General features: G+C 32.5%; 1 protein-coding gene across 3 annotated transcripts in view; it reads right to left on the reverse strand.

Moving 5' to 3' along the window:
- LOC106464752 (glutamate receptor ionotropic, kainate 2-like) overlaps window positions 1–18,992 on the reverse strand; it is a 143,479-nt gene that overhangs the window by 48,021 nt on the left and 76,466 nt on the right. For all 3 annotated transcript variants that reach the window (XM_022392550.1, XM_022392549.1, XM_022392548.1), the window contains 2 exons: window positions 14,653–14,904; window positions 10,212–10,396 (listed from right to left, as the gene is read on the reverse strand). In XM_022392550.1, the coding sequence (XP_022248258.1) occupies window positions 10,212–10,396; window positions 14,653–14,904 (437 nt within the window). The remainder of the gene's footprint in view (window positions 1–10,211; window positions 10,397–14,652; window positions 14,905–18,992) is intronic.

Genomic DNA, 18,992 nt, shown 5'->3' on the forward strand with positions numbered 1-18,992 from the left:
AAATAACGAAGGACAAAGCTAGCTAGCTAGCTTCCTGTTAAGTGAATTATACCTACGTCAACTCGTAATCAACTCGCTCGCTCATTGTGAACCCTCGATAAGATATCTAAGAAATTCCAGACTAAAAGGAAGACTTTATTTTGCTTGTAAGTTTGTGAAACTTTTGTTTATAAATCATTGTTTGTAATAACTATTTGTAATAATTGTTATTGTAAATTGCATTGTTGTGTGTATATCAAAACGTATTTGTGTTAAAAAAGAAAACTGTGTGCATCAATCTTGTTGGCAAATATCATAAACTGATTATATATCGGCTTTTACTTAACTATCAAATCCAAAGTACAACTTAAATACTAAATTTAAATTTATCAGTTAACTCAAATTTAGGCTATTTGAAATTCTAATACGTGACATTGTCGATTCACTCTACATCATCCTTATTACATAGATAGCTGTTTAATAGACGAGTTCCTGTGTGTGTAATTTATGTTTATCGATTGACTCTACATCACCCGTATTATATAAATAGCGGTTTAATAGACGATTTCCTGTGTGTGTATTTCATGTTTATCAATTGACTCGACATCATCATTATTATATAAATAGCGGTTTAATAGACGATTTCCTGTGTGTGTATTTCATGTTTATCGATTGACTCGACATCATCATTATTATATAAATAGCGGTTTAATAGGCGATTTCCTGTGTGTGTATTTCATGTTTATCAATTGACTCGACATCATCCTTATTATATAGATAGTTGTTTAATAGACGATTTCCTGTGTGTGTGTATTTCATGTTTATTGATTGACTCTACATCATTCTTATTATATAGATAGTTGTTTAATAGACGATTTCCTGTGTGTGTGTATTTCATGTTTATTGATTGACTCTACATCATTCTTATTATATAGATAGTTGTTTAATAGACGACTTCCTGTGTGTGTATCTCATGTTTATCGACTGACTCTACATCATTCTTATTATATAGATAGTTGTTTAATAGACGACTTCCTGTGTGTGTATCTCATGTTTATCGACTGACTCTACATTATCGTTGTCATTAAAGATGTAGCGAAACAGCGAATCGAGTATCGTATCGTGATATGATTGTATCGATACCTTGTCTTTTGTACAGAAAAAATCAGAATCTATATAAATATAATAGTACTGTCTGTTGTATGTCCAATGGGGAGGTACATCCAAACTTGCGGTTTCACATTTTGTGTTTTGCAGTTTTTATCGGCGTTTTTTACAATTACATGTAATGGAAACAACTTTTCATGTCCTGAGATAACCTTTCATTAGTCACGAATTTACATAACTTCCATCCATGAGACAGGTACTCCAGCTAGTTTCTAATCAAGTATTCTTGCTAAAAATTAATGATTCAATAAAGGAAGATGAATATTGAGTACCACATATTGTCTTCATTTCTTTTATCAAAAACATTTCATGCAAAGTAACATAACAAATTAACAATAACAGAATAAATAGACAGATATTAACTTTTTTTATATTTTACTTCTCTTGCCAGCTGCCATTTAGTTGATCAAACCTGAGAATTTGAAAAACTACTGTAAAGTGTGAAATACTTAAATAAGACAGTGTTAGTAATATAGATAATATATTACATACAAGACTGCCAAACTTTGTAACAAACCGTTGGTAAAACTTTTGTATCTAGAGACGTATCACATCGCGGCATCAATATCTAGATATGTATCGTATCGAGTACTATGATGGGATACGCACCCTTAGTTATTGTATATAGAGACTTCGAAAAGACGATTTGACTTTATGTCCTACATGTTGAACATATTAATAGATCAATTCTACTTCATCTTTATTATATACTAGCGAAAGTACCCAGCTTTGCACGGGTTATTAGGTTGTTATATATTATTACGTTGTTATATTATAGCCAGTGCATAAAATTTATCATGAAAGTAAAAATATCGATCCAGTTTTAAACTTAAATTAAGGTATTTTCTGTTATATCACCGACGTTTTTATTAACAAACAAATCCCTTTAATCAACGGAGACTCTAAATTAAGAAATCAACAAATATCATCCCAGTTTTGTTGTTTATACATTTAATTTTATACTTTAAGTACATAGAGTAACAACAATATTGAGATATACTTTTGTATAATCTAAAAAACATAAAATCCATTGTTGGAACGTATTGTTACCAAAACGCACTGGCTTTTCTATATATTAGAAATTGTTAATGTAACTGATATACTACAGGGTATACTATGGGTATATAGTACTTGCCTCGTTATTTTTGACAGGTACGTCTATAATAAAAGAGCGTCTTTGTCTGTGATTTCTATTTGTAATGTAAGGAATCACTTTTTTTCTGTGATGTCTTTCGCTAGCTTGCTTCATTAAAAAAATCTGCACACGCATGTGGACAAGATAAGTAATAATATTCAGGTTCACACCCTCATGATCCACTTAGTATGGGTGCAAAATTTCAGGTTTCTAGCTTCTTTCCTCTTGGGGCTATGGCGGTTACACACACACACACAGACACGCCCCTTTATTATTATTAGATATATATTTTTATGAAAGTGGACCAAATAGCTGAAAGCTATTGGTTTTCATTGAATAGTTAGGTTTGTTCGAGTATCATAAAAGAAAGTAACTGTTTATTTGTTTTAGAGATAAAAGACTGATTTAAAATTGGTTTGAAAATATATCATTTTACCTTTACCATAGTTACATTAACATGTTAGCTGATGAATAGTGTTTAATTTTGATTTAATCTATATCAGTATATTCTATAATTTCAGGTTCATAAACGAAAGAGCACCGTTTGACCCTCAAAGAAAGATATAATGAAATAAATTTAACCAATGATAACTTAAATAGGTTTAGGCGGGAAGTGGAAGTTTAGCACACCCTCTCCAAAATGTCGGAGAAAATAGTTTTTTATAGTTTGGATTTCTTAAAAACACAAATCTTTAAGGTATTTGCTTACCAGTCTTCCCCCTCTTCCATCCAAAACCTTTCCTGGCTAAGGAACTGATATCTTAGTCTGTAAAAGTGTATAGATTTTCCAGTTTTCATGGTGAGCATAATCTAATGTGAGATCCTTTACTTGATTCTCATGGATTTGTTAGTATCAGTAGTTCTAACGTTTAGTTAATGTTTGGAGATTTTTAAATACTGATGGAATGTTTTAACTGGAATAGAAGCGACTATATTTTATTACTTTCTAGTATAATATCTGTATGATTATTAAGCCAATTACTGTTGTGTCTGGCGATAGGACAGATCTTTCAGATTTTGTTGAAGAGCACCTATAAAACTGTAAGTGGTTACTGCTAAGTCATCATTTGAGAAAGAATTCTGTAAACTTGTGAAGAGTCCTTACTATATGTCATTTCTTCTCATGAAAGAGGCAGTAATCTTGTGGTAACACTTGAAACTTTAATACAGATAATGAACTTACTGTTGAACTTTAGCTACTAAATAGAACAAGTAGAGCAGTTACAAACTAATAACAAAAATAAAAAAACAAACAAAATAAGATCAGCTAGGGAATGTATCCTGAAAGTAATTAATCTCCTGAGAATAAGAGATAAAAGTAATGCGTATTAGCTTCATAATAGTAATTGACAGAAGTAACAACGAATATAGAAAAAAGAAAGAAAAAGTAGATGAAACAAGAATAAAATCAAGATATGAGTGGAATAGACAAGGTTAAAAGTAGCTAAACACTTTTGTAAGTTAAGAAAGGGGAACTATTAAAATATGATTTTAACAACGTTTAGTGAATTCTAGTTTGGACAAAGATAAATTAATATTACCGAAGTTTGGAGATTGTTAGACAGGTAAATTAAAGAACCCTTTGATATTAGTAAAAATGAAAACATATATAGCTTGCTCAGTCAGTGTTTTATCTTTGCTTTCTGAGTGATTTTGTTTTATGATCCGCAAGTGTTTTACACTTACGAATTGTGAATAACTTGTGAAGACATGTTAGTGCACCAGCACAATTGATTTGAAAGTGTTTTATGTTTAGGTTGATATAGACAGAGATGAGAGGTCGTTTCATATTACAACACAGAAAAAAAAAAGAGTAGTAGGTTCATTGAGAAACTGTATGTGAAATAGTCTATTTTACTGTGTTAAAGAATATTTCTAGACATTTAGAAATATTTCACATCTGTCTTACGGGCTCATATTGCTTTAATTTCTAAGTGGCATGTTCAAAAACTCGAGATTATTTGATTATTGCAGAGGTCTGTTTTATTTTTTCAGAGTCAGAGGACAAGAGAAGGTACTATCACATAGGACTTTTCGAGGTATAAAAAACACTGTAATTTAATCGTAGATAATAAATAACAAATTAAGGAAAAATAAAATTACTGTTTTTTACCAACTTATCGAGACTTTTTTGAAAATAACTTCATTGTTTTTGTTTATTTTTTATCCGGTTTAAAGTGGTTTCGGAGAACGCTAGCCCTCGTCAATAACCCTGGGCTAGATTGAACCAAAGATGTCTATCAAGCTAAAATTTAAAGTATAAATAAAGTCCAAGGCTCGAGCCGCTATATGCCGCTGAACTTGCTCCATATTTGCAGTTGTAGGGGAGCTACAGATGCGACAGTCAATCTCTCTTTTCGATTAAGAGTAGCTGCGTAGGCGGCGGATATTGATGACCGTTTGTCCTTCCTCTGACCAGCAGTTCTAAATTAAGGGTGGCTACGCCTGAGTTTTGAGGTCTCTGACCTGGCCATTAAGATCATGTGTCGCATAAGATGGCGTACAAGTTGTGAATACAAAATATTACTAACCTCATATTATAACTTTGAACTGTTAAAGCAAAGTTCAGCCAGACTAAATTTAAACTGATTTGGTTACAGTTAAGACACCGCTAATCTTTACTAATGTCAAAGTGATATGGTAACATTTAAGGCATAGCACAGCTTCACTAAAGTCAAACTACCATGGTAACAATTAAGGCATAGCACAGCTTTACTAATATCATACTGGCATTATAACAATTACGACACATCTCAGCCTTACTAAACTTAAACCGGTTGGATAACATTTGTGATTCAAAATAACCTTACTAGTCTAATACTAGGAAATAATAAGTTTAAGATACACTTCTATATTACTAGTCTTAAACTATTATACTGGTATAAAAACATTTAATTCTATTAAATTCCTATCAACCGTCACTGTATGTCTTATGTTCAACTAGTTTGGTAAAGTTAATATACTAGACTTTAATTAGTATGATATATTTAAAGTACAATACGGTCTTACGAGACTTTGAATAAATAGAGAGATTTAAAGGTAACATTCAACCTCATTAACTTTCTAAAAGGTAGACAAGCTTTATTTGATTAAAATTCAGAACCGTTTAAATCTAACTTATTTATATCACCTGTGGTTGTTTTTTTTTCAGAACCTATAGCACATGCAGTATTTTGAGTCGTCGAGAGTGTCAAGAAATCCGCTAATAGTAGCGGACCGCGTTCAGAAATCTCTAAACACAATTAATGATTGGAGTATCGATTGGTGGATCATGCTGAACCCCATTAAAATTCAAGGCATTATATTCTATAGAAGTATAAATAAACATTTCAAAAGCCCCAAAAAAGTCAAATCAGGTAGGTAACGTAAAAATTAAATTTTGTTCAAAAGCTAAATTTCTTGGTGTTACATTTCAAAGAAGATTCACATGGGTAGAACATATAAATAAAACACGTGAAATCATCAGTATACGTATTAATCACCCCAGATTTGTAGCTGGTAAAAATAGAATCATCAGTATACGTATTAATCACCCCAGATTTGTTGCTGGTAAAAATAACGGATGTAAAGCTCACATTTCAAAAATTTAGAAAGTATATATATATACGACCTATTATTGAATACGGTTGCCAAGTTACTTTTAATATGTCAGATAATACACTCAGGAAATTACAATGGCAACATAATAAAATATTAAGACTAGCCCTCAGGTTTTACATTTATACCCCCGGTAGTTTCTTACAGAAAGTAAGTAACTTATCTTTATTAAAAGACAGACTAAATACATTAGCTAGAAGTTAGAAACACATTAACCTCTGCCCTTCACACTATTACTTGTGTACTACACAGAACAATAGCTCCATACAACATGTATCCCTGTCAAACTTAAAACAATACACACATACCAAGAGATCTGAACTTTGCTTACGCCTAACCAGTTTCATGTTTTGCATTACAGCTTGGGCACATGGCAACTAGAACATTTGGCGCTTGCCCTGTAAAAATTGGAGTTTCTCGAGGTACTCTCGTTTCCTCCCACAGCCAATTCTAAGGCATAGGAGTTATAGCTCCTCGCGCCACCCTGAAAAGGATCATGTTAATGTTCCGCAGTCAAACCTGGATGTTTGACAGCCCAGTCCAGCCAGATTCCCATACTGACAGTCTCAAGTCTTCTCACAAGATCTATACACTGAAGATTGTCCCTGTCTTTACTTTGCGAACTTTGTTTCAACCTAAGAAGTTTTAATAACTTCAACAAAGCGTCAACAAAATTGAGTTTCTCTAGAGATGACAGATATCTTTCAATTTAGCTTTAAACGAAAATCTCACGTGCGGGTCGAAGGGAATACAAATATTTCCGAGCTCCCTAGTTGGGAAGAATTTGCTTTCTGCTAACTCTTTCTTTAAACTAAATTCCTGTCATAAATATAAAACATAAAATAAAAACAGTGTTTTGAGCATATAACAACAATACGTAATTTAAAAAAGGTTCGTTACTGTTAATTCTGTCTTATCAGATGATATGACGTATGGAGTCCTATATGGCCCATAAATGGTTTATATGTGATATAATCAGATGTAAGTTCACAGTGCCTTTTTTCTTCCTGAATTTAAAAGAAACATTATGTGACTAACTTTGAACAACTAACTTCAGTATCTCTTACTTCAGATAATACGTACGCGTAGTTTTCTGTGGTAGCGTTACTTTACGTGGAGAATGCAACCAGCTTGCTGTCCTTGACAAATTAGTGTTGGTGTGATCTTCTCAACAGGAAGATTATATATTTTCAGTACGCGTAGTTTTGTGTGGTAGCGTTACTTTACGTGGAGAATGCAACCAGCTTGCTGTCCTTGACAAATTAGTGTTAGTGTGATCTTCTCAACAGGAAGATTATATATTTTCAGTACGCGTAGTTTTCTGTGGTAGCGTTACTTTACGTGGAGAATGCAACCAGCTTGCTGTCCTTGACAAATTAATGTTGGTGTGATCTTCTCAACAGGAATGATATATATTTTCACTTGATTAGCCATAGTTCTGTTCTTGATAGAAACATCATGAAACATGTAAGTGACACGCAAGGCAGCATTCGACTGGTTTCACGTACATGATTGTGTTATATTTGTAAATTTCACTACGTATTAGCTAGTGCTAATTCGAATGACCTGAAAATCCCTGAATTCACGAAGCAGACATCTGGTGAAACTATTTATTAATATTAAGTTTTATCAGGTAGCATCTTATAGAAAACTTAGAGGTCTGGTGAGACTTGACATTGTTGAAAACTTCAGTTCTCTGCTATTCATACTAGCATGTCGGATTAGAGCTAACATGCTAGTTTTTTCTGTGAAAACTGATACCTTTGTTCATTTTATGTTATAAGATGTTCTTTACTTATGTTTTTTTGTGTTAGGCTTTCGTTATTTCATAAACAAATAATTACGTATTAGCTTAAAGATTATGATCTTATAGTTCAACAAGTGGAATTAAATAAAACTGGTTCAGTTAGACTAGCAAAACAGCGAAATTCAACTAAACATCTAAAAATAGTGTGAGCAGCACTTACTTTTTGTCTTTATACTGTTTTTTTTTGTTCATTATCGGTACTATATAAATTAACAACATTATAACCTTCTATACAATTTTCAATCAAGACACGAAGAAATAGACATCCAGAGGCTAAGTTCAAAAAATGTTCTGCCAAACTGTTTTTATAGGGGCAAAAATGGCTCCCTTTTGTGGTTTTACTGCAAACACAGAACAAACACTGATATAAACGGCTTTAGGGCTATGGAGAACAGTTTGATTACACTTTACTTAAAAGCGAGAAACTGCACCGACGAAATGGTTCGTTATCTCGGTATAAAGAACTTTGCCCAATGATACAAGTGACATAAAAAATATTGTGGTAATTTTTAGCTGGCTACTAGCTAGGACTTTTTCACTGTTTTCAGGTTATTGTTAAGTCTAAACGTTTTGATTAATACTTGTAGTTTATTGACCAAAAATATCAATAATGGTTATATTATACAGGTTTTGTCTTCACAGTTTTTTTTTGTAAATAAACAAAAAACAAACAGCTTTCACGTACTCTACAATCCAAACCAATTCTTGACAGGAGCGGTTAGAAAACTTTTGTTTCTCTTTGCTCCACTCCACATTTAGTGAATGATAGTAAATTTTGACCTAATGGCTGAGATGTTGAGTAGCTAGATTAGAATGTAGTAGCGAAATTGAGAAGGTTGTTAACACGTAGTTTCGCGTACTTGAGACGCTGCTTTCATTTTATCTGAACTTGCCTCTGCTACGTAGTAAATATGAAATTTTGTACACATATCTAAAACACGCCTTTTCTTAACTTATTTCCCACAAGACGTGTACTGTTAGTTCTAGTGAAGAAAAATGTTTTACTACTAAGTTGAAATTAAGTAACATTTTTAAGTTTTCTGCAAATTGTTATAAATAAAAGTTGAGTGATCATAATATGATCAGGTTTCAAATGATAATCTCAAAAGCAAATATTTAGGCAAAATTTTTTCAATGTTTCTAATAACATTGTTGTGCTGGCATTAGCATCTATACAAAATTGATCTATTTCTATCGATCTATATGAGAATCTAAAGACATACAATTTTCTGAACAATTCACGCGACTGACACTCACTTTTGGCTACTTGCCAAATAAGAAGTGACTACCGTTGAGTATAATATTGTGTAGCGAAGTTTTGTTTTTGTTCTTCTTACTCTGCTGCAGTTCGATCCTGAAGAGTAATAAAAAGAAACTTGACTACTGAGTCATACTAAGGGATTAATATTATCAGAACACAGTTATGGGACAGAAAAGCTACGTGCGAAGAAGAAATTATTTCAAATACTGTGTAAGGTAATTATTATTTTAAGGTAATTGAAATTTAGTATTTAGAATTTTTTTAATTGAAAAGTTACGAGTTCCTTTGGATAATATCTTTAAAAGACATATTAATTCATTATAACACTAAGTGTTAAAATACCGCACTTCAAGTTTTGATCATGCAGAAATAACAATTATGTAAGTTATGAAAAAAGAAGCCATATGACTATTGTTTTTTACCAAATGAAATGATAGTTACAACTACCAGATAACTTGGAACATATAAAGAAAAATAAAAAATAGGGAAATATATATTACGAGGTATAGTCAATCAAACGAATTTTGAGCTCATTTCTGACATATAAAGATAAACATATAAAGATGCAGCTATTACTATTAAAAAATCAGATTTTCTATAGAAAACATTCCTCTTCTATCACCTCATATTCCACTATGATGTTTATTAAACACGATTACAGGTAAGACACCCACTAGTTAGTATATTGCTTTTCAACTTCTAGCATGAATTACACAATATAAGTGGACATCGTAAATTAGTAACCTTCACAACATACATCCTGCATTATTAGATGATGATTTAGGATCATGTAAATTATTATTTCACTCGTTTAAACTAATCACATTTAGAAATTTACATGAACATAAATGTGATTAGTTCAAGTGAGTGAAGTAGTAGTTTTAATTAAACTATTTCACTTGTTTGAACTAATCAGATTAATGTTCATGTAAATTACTACTTGACGCAAATGAGCTGATCACCAATAGGCTTTTCAAAACCACCTAAGCGATTAAACTAGTGACAGAAATGCCTACACTCAACATGATCATTCAAAATAATAATCTTTACAATATCTATGAGGTTTTGATTCCGTTTTACTTCACCATATAGTAAACTAAATTAACTTAGGTATGTGAATAATGTTGGTGTAAAAAGAAAAGAAATCTTTAACATATATATTCAATTATCTTTACAGTTCACTTTGTTTCATTACAACAGTATATTATGAGGTTTATCTTTTTTCGATTTAATTAAACTACTAAGAAACAAAATCATGAACTTACATGCTTAAGGAAACTGACAATGTTTTCCGTTGGAACGTCTACAATAAGATTCTTTACGCCTGCTTTTCCTATTTCTTTCAAGAGTTTCCGGTATTCCTGGCCTGGCACAAGCTGTTTGACAAGTACTTTCTGCTTTATTTCTCGCATTAGGGGATCTTTAAGTAATTCTTCAAGACGTATTAGTGCTATAGTATAGGAAACGGAAATATTATGTGTTATGAAAGATGTCGAGAAACGATCTGTTATGTTAAAACACGCAAAGCATCAGTGAAAACTCAAATAGCCATGAGGCAATTTGCAGTTCTTCTGGTAGTGACATCTAAGAAAATTGTAGTAAAGCATTCTGGATTTTTTAAACTAAAATTTAAAACTATCTATTTTAAATGAAATTGTAAGTAAACACAAAGAATATTTTTTGTAGAATATCATATCATCCCATCATAATACACGTTTTATCTTGACAAAAGTTATCATCCCATCATAATACGCATTTTATCTCGACAAAAGTTATCATCCCATCATAATACGCATTTTATCTTGACAAAAGTTATCATTCCATCATAATACACGTTTTATCTTGACAAAAGTTATCATTCCATCATAATACACGTTTTATCTTGACAAAAGTTATCATCCCATCATAATACACGTTTTATCTTGACAAAAGTTATCATCCCATCATAATACACGTTTTATCTTGACAAAAGTTATCATTCCATCATAATACACATTTTATCTTGACAAAAGTTATCATTCCATCATAATACGCATTTTATCTTGACAAAAGTTATCATTCCATCATAATACGCACTTTATCTTGACAAAAGTTATCATTCCATCATAATACGCATTTTATCTTGACAAAAGTTATCATCTCATCATAATACACGTTTTGTTTTATCTTGACAAAAATCAAAGTTAACCTAAAACTATATTTATATTTCATCTTAATAATGATGATTTTATTTTTTACAAAATATGCAAACATTTTGGCCAAAACTGTACCTACTTTACCAGGATTACGATTTTCCACTACCCTAATCAACAGTCCGATCATACATAAATCCATAGGCGCTGCGTCCGGCAACTTGACTAGTTCGTCTTCGTAAGGAATAGCATGAATACCTATTTTCATTCTCCAGCTTAAGAAGGTATGCAACTGTTGAATGGATATGTTGTGGAAGCCTTACATAGTTGATTCCATACCTTGTACCAAAGCCGCTATCTCTTTGTGGTACAAACGGCACAGAACATTGGTCCGGTAATAAGTAAAGTTCACCTTGGCGTTAAATATACACTCTCAGGAGCCCTAACTTGCAATATCCAGCAATGATTATAAATCCTTCGAAAAAGTTTCTTGAAATACCATATACTACTTTGAAACTTTTTTCCACCCATTTATTGACAAAAAATAGCACGATACTTGTTACATTTACCTATGTATACGTACGATTTGTTGAGTGTCACCAAGTTTTACCCCAGTATGAAGTACTTTTCATACAGTTTTATACAAGTGCTCTTTCTTTTCTGGATATGCCGTAGAAGAAACTTATATATGATTTGTGTCTGTGTTGAAGATGTAGATCCTTCTTGATTTTGTTACGTACTGTTGCCTAAATCACCTGGACGACTTTTGCCACTGACTTCTGTGTTCATGAATTCTCACCTGTTACAAGATGTCGCACTAAGCTTGCCACAATTGGGCTATGACTTCTTGTAGATCTCTTTCTGGACTCTCTTGGTGTACCAAGTTAATTCATATTCCTTTTTTTTTCAATTTCGTTAACTGTAAGGGATATTCTCGACTTAGAAGTTTCAAATCACCGATCTGAACACAACTTTAAGATCTGAGTGTATGAATATTTTGCGCCAGAAGGAGCTGTTACGTACCCTTCCCATGACTGATCAATTTTCGGTGGCATAACACTTCCTACTTAACTTCATACAGTGTTAAAATGTAATTCTGATGCATACCTTTCAATTGCGACTTTATATTGGTATGTCTGTCAACAGACTTACTGATCATCTAGTTCAAAATCGTTTTAAAACATCGTACTTAACTCCTTGTATATTAATGTTCTATTCATTATTTTGTTTCATATATTGTAACGTTGACAATCAACTGTGTCTTTCTTTATCACAAATTAAGTGCGTCAATATCCGTTTAATTACGATCGTCCCCCGATAGGACAACGGTAAGTGTTACAACACTAAAATCCTGGGTACGGTTCCCCTTGTTTGATACAGCAGATAGCCCAATGTGGCTTTGCTAAAACAAAATAGATCCAAATTTAAATTCAACTACATTCAGTTGATTGTCTCAGTTAATATACATGGAAATTGGGGAAAAATATACGGATTCTTGTACAAGGATATTTTATAATGTCATTTATATTTATAAAACTGTTGTTAAAATCTTATTCTGTGTTTTATTATTATATTTGACGTGTAGGAATTATAGACACTAACACTCATTTTCACCACATTCCATGCAGTTTAATATAAATTTACACAACATTTTATATAAGAAAATATATAGAGTGGCAAATGGTTTGTAGATCTTTTGTCTATATGTTTTTTGACAATGATTGATGATTTAACTTGGAATTCACAACTCTGAGACATAAGGCTGCGTAGCTAATAAACGGTAATCAATAACCAAACTAGGTACATCTTAGGGAATCCATTCAACAAGGTAGAGCTAAAATACCATTAAACATTTGGAGAACGATTTATGTCCTTAACCTGACTGTTTTTAATATTGGGTTTAATGACATTCAAAGGAAACAACTTAGCACGATGCTGATAATCCATCCATAAAACAATAATAATTTCTAATGAAATCCTAAGAATATTATTCTTATATTTCTGCAAAAATATATTATATATATAGCTTTTTATGTTGTTTATTAGTTAATGAATCACATTTAGGTTCAAGAAGAACTTGAGAAAAAGTTTCAAGTCAAAAGCATTTGTTTAACCGAGCTGTTTACAAATGTTTGATAAGAGTTGTTGTTGTTTTTAGTGCAAAGCAACAATGTGCTATCTGCGCTCGTGTGATAAGACATTTTAAAACTAAAAACAATTGTTTCGTCCAACGTTAAATAAGAGCTGTTTTTTAGCGCCAAGCTACTCACTGGACTATCTACGCTCGTGAGATATTTAGCACAAAGCTTTTGTATAATTGGCTGTCTGCGCTCGTGAGATAAGAAAGATGGTTAAATGGTCAATCAATATATAGATAAAATGCTAGAATATATAAAAAAATTCATTTTTACGTTGAAAGTATATTACTGAGTAAATTAACTATTTTGCAAGTTATGCTCTTTGGAAAATTTTTATTTTCCAGCTTATGCTCAAAGATTGTTTTTACAGATATTTATGTAAACTCGAAATTGAAGATAACCTTTGACTCAGGTAACCTTTGATTGTTGTTATTACTTGAGCATGTTTCCGTACGTAATGTTTTTATACAAGCAAGTCATTTATAAATACAATAAAATTAGAATTAGTTGATATGTTATGATGCCATTCTCGAAAAGTGTAAGTACGGTAACGAACTGTAAAATTTTCTGAAGATGACATCATGTGATAATCCAAACAAAGAAATTGTCAAAGGAAAACGACTGATTTATGCAAGTTCGTTAAATTTTCCAAAAAACCTTAAACTGTTATAATTTATAGTAAAAAATAGTAAAGAAACTGATAGTTTTTCTCAGTTACCAAAGGGTGTTTTTTTAAGAGAGATCTAAGTGGTGGGCACATGAGCAATATAAACACCTGTGTTCAGGAACAAAATTGATTTAAAAACAACATTTATGCGAGGAAAACTGAAAGTACAAACTTTTAAAACTGATTCCATAACGTTTTCCTAAATTAACTCATCAATAAACCAGACGATAGCAATTCACTTAGATCATTCCATAGCAAAAACTCTCAAAATAAATAACACAAAATATTTTCTAAGTCGGTTTCCTCAAATATTAACTCAATGAATCAGAGAACGTTTCGCTAAGCTAATGAATATTAAAAACATCAAAACACAACTGTTCGCAGAGTTACAGGATTAATCAGGTTGACAAATTAATTCAATAGAAATCAAGTTCCGACCACTGAATTGAAGTTTTTATATAATTCTCGTTTAGAGTTATATTGACTCAGTCTTACTGACCTCTACAATGAATTTTCAATACAAACCACTACAATAAATGAAGCCGTATATTTTAAACTTGGGTATTTTGGGGAAGTATAGGGAAGAATTTCCTTAACCTTATGTTGTTTATTGCACAGTGCCATTCATAATCTTCCCCTTACCTTTTAACAGAAGAATAGTACGAAATAATAAACCATTTCATTACTAAAGGAAGAGAGGAGGGTGTGTTTAGAGGATTTAACAATGGGAAAGGAAGAAGATAGGCAAAAATAGAGGATATATATTTACCTTCGTTTTCTTCGTAAATGATTGCAAAGTTTTTCCATTCCTTACTCTTGACGAGATCGCGATACGCTTTGCTAAGACTGTTAGCAAAAGGAAATAAGTTAACAGTGTGATTATCCGGCCGAGCTCTGAAGTCCCACAGTGTTTCTATGTGCGGCACGTTTAGCACGTCGCACGTGGACTGTACAGTTGCACTTGGCTCAATAGACTGTGGCCCAAAGATGGCGGCTACTCCTTGGTCTAGGAGGTCACAAGCTGCAGGATGAGGAAATTTTTAATTTATATCTCCGTACACAAACAATACGTACATCTATAGCTCTAGCTTTCTGGTTTAGAAAAGTGAAGATTGTAGGTTAAAGAAAAAATTTAGATCAATTATTTGTTACTTCATAAATATGCAAAATAATATCCGCGAGATGTAAAACTCCCATTGGTTATATCATTTTATATATATAGACTTGCTGCTGTATACTAAAATAAGAGCCCCCCAGTGGCACAGCGGTATGTCTGCGGACTTACACAGCTAGAAACCGGCACAGATAGCCCTTAAGCGCCTTGTGCATAACTACAAACAAACAAACTAAAATAAGAATTTAGATAATTTGTTTGTTACCTTATAAGTATGTAAAAATATGTTTCTGCTAAAAAAAAAGATAGATTTACATTTCCAGTGTTGTTGTTGTAGGGTAAATATTTAAAATGGATTCTCTGAAACAAAGCTTAAGAGAAAGAGAAGTCATGCTGAAAAACGTTTTTCCATTTAAATTTCTGGGACTTGAATTAGTTATTTCAATAGTTGTAATAATGTGATTAGAGAAATATTCCTTATAACAGCAAAAGTTCTTTTCAGTTGAAAAAACGTAAAATTTATAACGTGGAGAACTGGAATGCTACACATATTTAGAAGTTTGAAAAAATATATAATTCTACCTTCTCAACCCAAAAGCTGACACATTATGGAATGGACGTACAATTACGCTTCTGTAAAAAACTGCCATCTAAAGCTAATGGTTAAATTCATGTTGTATTTTACAAAAATCGCTTTGGAGAAGCGTGAAATTTAGGTAAGTCTCAGTTAAGAAAAACCCTACTTCTTTAGAGAACCGGTTGAACTTAATTATCAAGATAAAATTGTATTTCAATAATAGAAAATAATATAGAAAATCAGATTAAATCAGATAATAGAGACATTAAATACCACTCATTGTTGTTTTCCGTTAAATACATCACATATGATCAATAAAACATGAAATAAAACAAAATCTGATAGTGTATCTTTCCCCACACACTGTTAATGCAAAAGGTATGTTTTGGCAAGTTTGATTTTGTTAGTCTTAAATAACTTAAGCGGGAGTATGAAACATGCCATAATATTTATAACTGAATTTTATACCTTTTCTCTGTATTTGAACTACGTGTATATTCAACAACAGTTATAATATTATCTACACACTGTAACTTTCTTTATCTATACCTGTGTGCATATTGAAACCAAGCACCATGATTCATGTAAAAACTAAGTGAACACTCTCTATGTCTATCAACTATATTACTGAAACTAATGGCACTTTATAATTGAATGATGTTTCAGATCTCGTGTTGTATTTATTGCCGCGTGTGTCCATTCTGATGGCTGTAGTTAAACACTGTTGCGCGATAACGCAGATTTCTCGGTAACAAGCTTCATCGAAATACGGTCAGGTCAATCTTTAGACCATATATCTTGAGAAGCTTTCCACAGACCATCCATTGTACTGAATATAAACTTCCAAGGCCACGGTTAAGTAAACCAGAGGCACAAAAACCTATTTGAGCTGCATCAGGAGATTGAACAGGTACATGCTCGAGTGGGATTCTGTGTTTTCAGTTTCTTCAACTATCTTTCTCATGAAAACAACTGTCAATTTCCGGTGTGGTTGGAAGTTTGTGAACTCTTGTCCTTTGAGCTTTCGTCAACTTGAAATATTTATTATCCTGTTAAAGATATCAGAAAAAAATCTCTAGGATTCGTCGCAGCGGATTTTTAGGACAGATTATTCTATTTTTTCAATCATAGTCTTCATCTTTCGTGACCACTGCGAATGATGGCATTGCCTCAGACTGGTTTGCACCATGGTTTTGGAGCTATTGCTATCATAAGACTGTATGCCAATTCCCAACCATTATATATAATACATCAACGTAAAAGCGTAGCAGTGTTTGAAAAGAGATGTAACTCGAAAGTGAATGCAAGTAAATTCAGCGGCATTTGAGAACAATGAAATCAAACAAAAGAGAAAAATTGGAAAAGAACAAACAATCTTACATGGCATTTAATATAAATGTATCATTAATTAGATGGAACATCAGCGAATGACTTCAAAATATTCTGAAAAATAAATGCATCTACATTCATTTCTCAACTCAACAAATCGGTACGTCCTCTGTCAATCTCAAAAGAATCCAAGTGAATGCTGATATATAGCAATATGTTGTGACACTAACAGCACTTTATCTTTCTGGTTGTGTTTTCATAGCTGCAGTGAAAGTATCTGCGTATGTCAGTCACGTGGCTCTAAGTCTAAAACAAGTATTTCGAAAATGCTCTCACAACTGTTACATTTCGCACCAGCGTTGTTAGAAACCATTGACTGAGTAGTCTTAGCTTTAACGTTGAATATGTTATCACTCTACATATTTTCGTTTTCAATAATACTCCCTGAGCCACTTGTTGAACAGCAAGGTTTTTGCGAAAACATCTATATGACCTTTTTATTTGTTTTCCATTCTTTGTGAAACGTTAAATTAATAACTTGCTTGGAAGGCAGACCAAAAATTTCATGAATATCTAACATGGTTATCTTCCAAGACCTGTTGCTTATACCATTTGTAAAGCCAATATAAATTAAAATATGATATTTTAACCTGAGTAAACTTTACTGGCTTTTTTGAAAGGACAATAAAGCTAGCCACGAATAGATATTCCTACAAGGTGTTTCTACTGAAAACTATCAAGATCATTCATTAAACTTAATTTCACTTTGCCTTGTATATGCCTATTAATCTGGAGTTAAGACACTGATGCTAGACGTGAATAGACTCTCCTATGTTTTGGTTTGTTTTGAATTTCGCGCAAAGCTACACGAGGGCTATCTGCACTAGCCGTCCCTAATTTAGTAGTGATAGAAGAAAGGCAGCTAGTCAACAACGCCCGCCGCCAACTCTTGGGCTGCTATTTTACCAACGAATAGTGGGACTGAGATTAATATTATAATGCCCCCACGGCTGAAACGGCGAGCATGTTCGATGTGATGAAGATTCGAACCCGCGACACACAGATTGCGAGTCGAACGCCCTAACCACCAAGGCATGCCAGGTCCCATACGTTTAAGTATGCTGGATGTTATCATGGTCAGCTGTTCAACTTATCACTACTTTTTAATATGCTTAGTATCGCTCTGTTATTTTTTCTCTCGGTTAATTTTTTATGTATTAATACGAATTTTAAACTACGTATCTTAAGAAGTTTTTATCACTATATTTTGCATTTATGGCAATAATACTAATCTTATTTGCTGCTCCTTAACTTTGAGACACTAACTAGTGGAAGGTAATCAGTCAATGACACCTTTATTACCCACCATCTCCGATAAGGGATTGATTATTCTTCTTATAACTCATCCACAGCTTAAATGCGGGGAATATTTTATGTATCATATGGATTCAAACTCGGCTCCGAAATCCAGAGATATATCACACGAACAACACGCACCCATTATTTATCACTATTCACTGTTACGGTAGGAACTATTTACTTGTTTATTCTGATTATTTTAATTTTGACAGACGTTTTTGATGAACCTACCAATAAGCGTAGTTGCCAAGTAATTCGCTACTTGTGCAAGACCTTTGGTTCGTTTCGAGTCCGTTGAGCAGATTCAGGCCGTTGAAAATGCCTAATACATAGATCTTCATTAATTCTTCGACTTAGTTGGATGACAACGTTTTCAACAGGCTATAAGCTCGCCAGTAAAAGGTAGTTAAAACCGTTTTAATCGCGCAGAGTTAATGAAATGTCTTAAAGTGCGAAAAATAAAATCACAATTACAAAATAAATCAAACATACCTTTTAAAGATTGGTTTAAATACTCTTAGATAATGTTAATGTATTTTTCTTGTATATTCAAAATATTTCGAGAAAAGAAAAACTCACTTGAAGTAATAATTCAAACAAATCAGCCCGCACAACAAAACTGGTAATACCGTATATTTCGGTGTATAAGACGCACTTTTTTTACTCCAAGGTATGAATTATATATATATATATATATACGATATACACCAAGCCATGTGTAAATATATTT

Source organism: Limulus polyphemus, unplaced genomic scaffold (genome assembly GCF_000517525.1).
Source record: "Limulus polyphemus unplaced genomic scaffold, Limulus_polyphemus-2.1.2 Scaffold1734, whole genome shotgun sequence".
In the NCBI taxonomy this organism is placed as follows: Eukaryota; Metazoa; Arthropoda; class Merostomata; order Xiphosura; family Limulidae; genus Limulus; species Limulus polyphemus.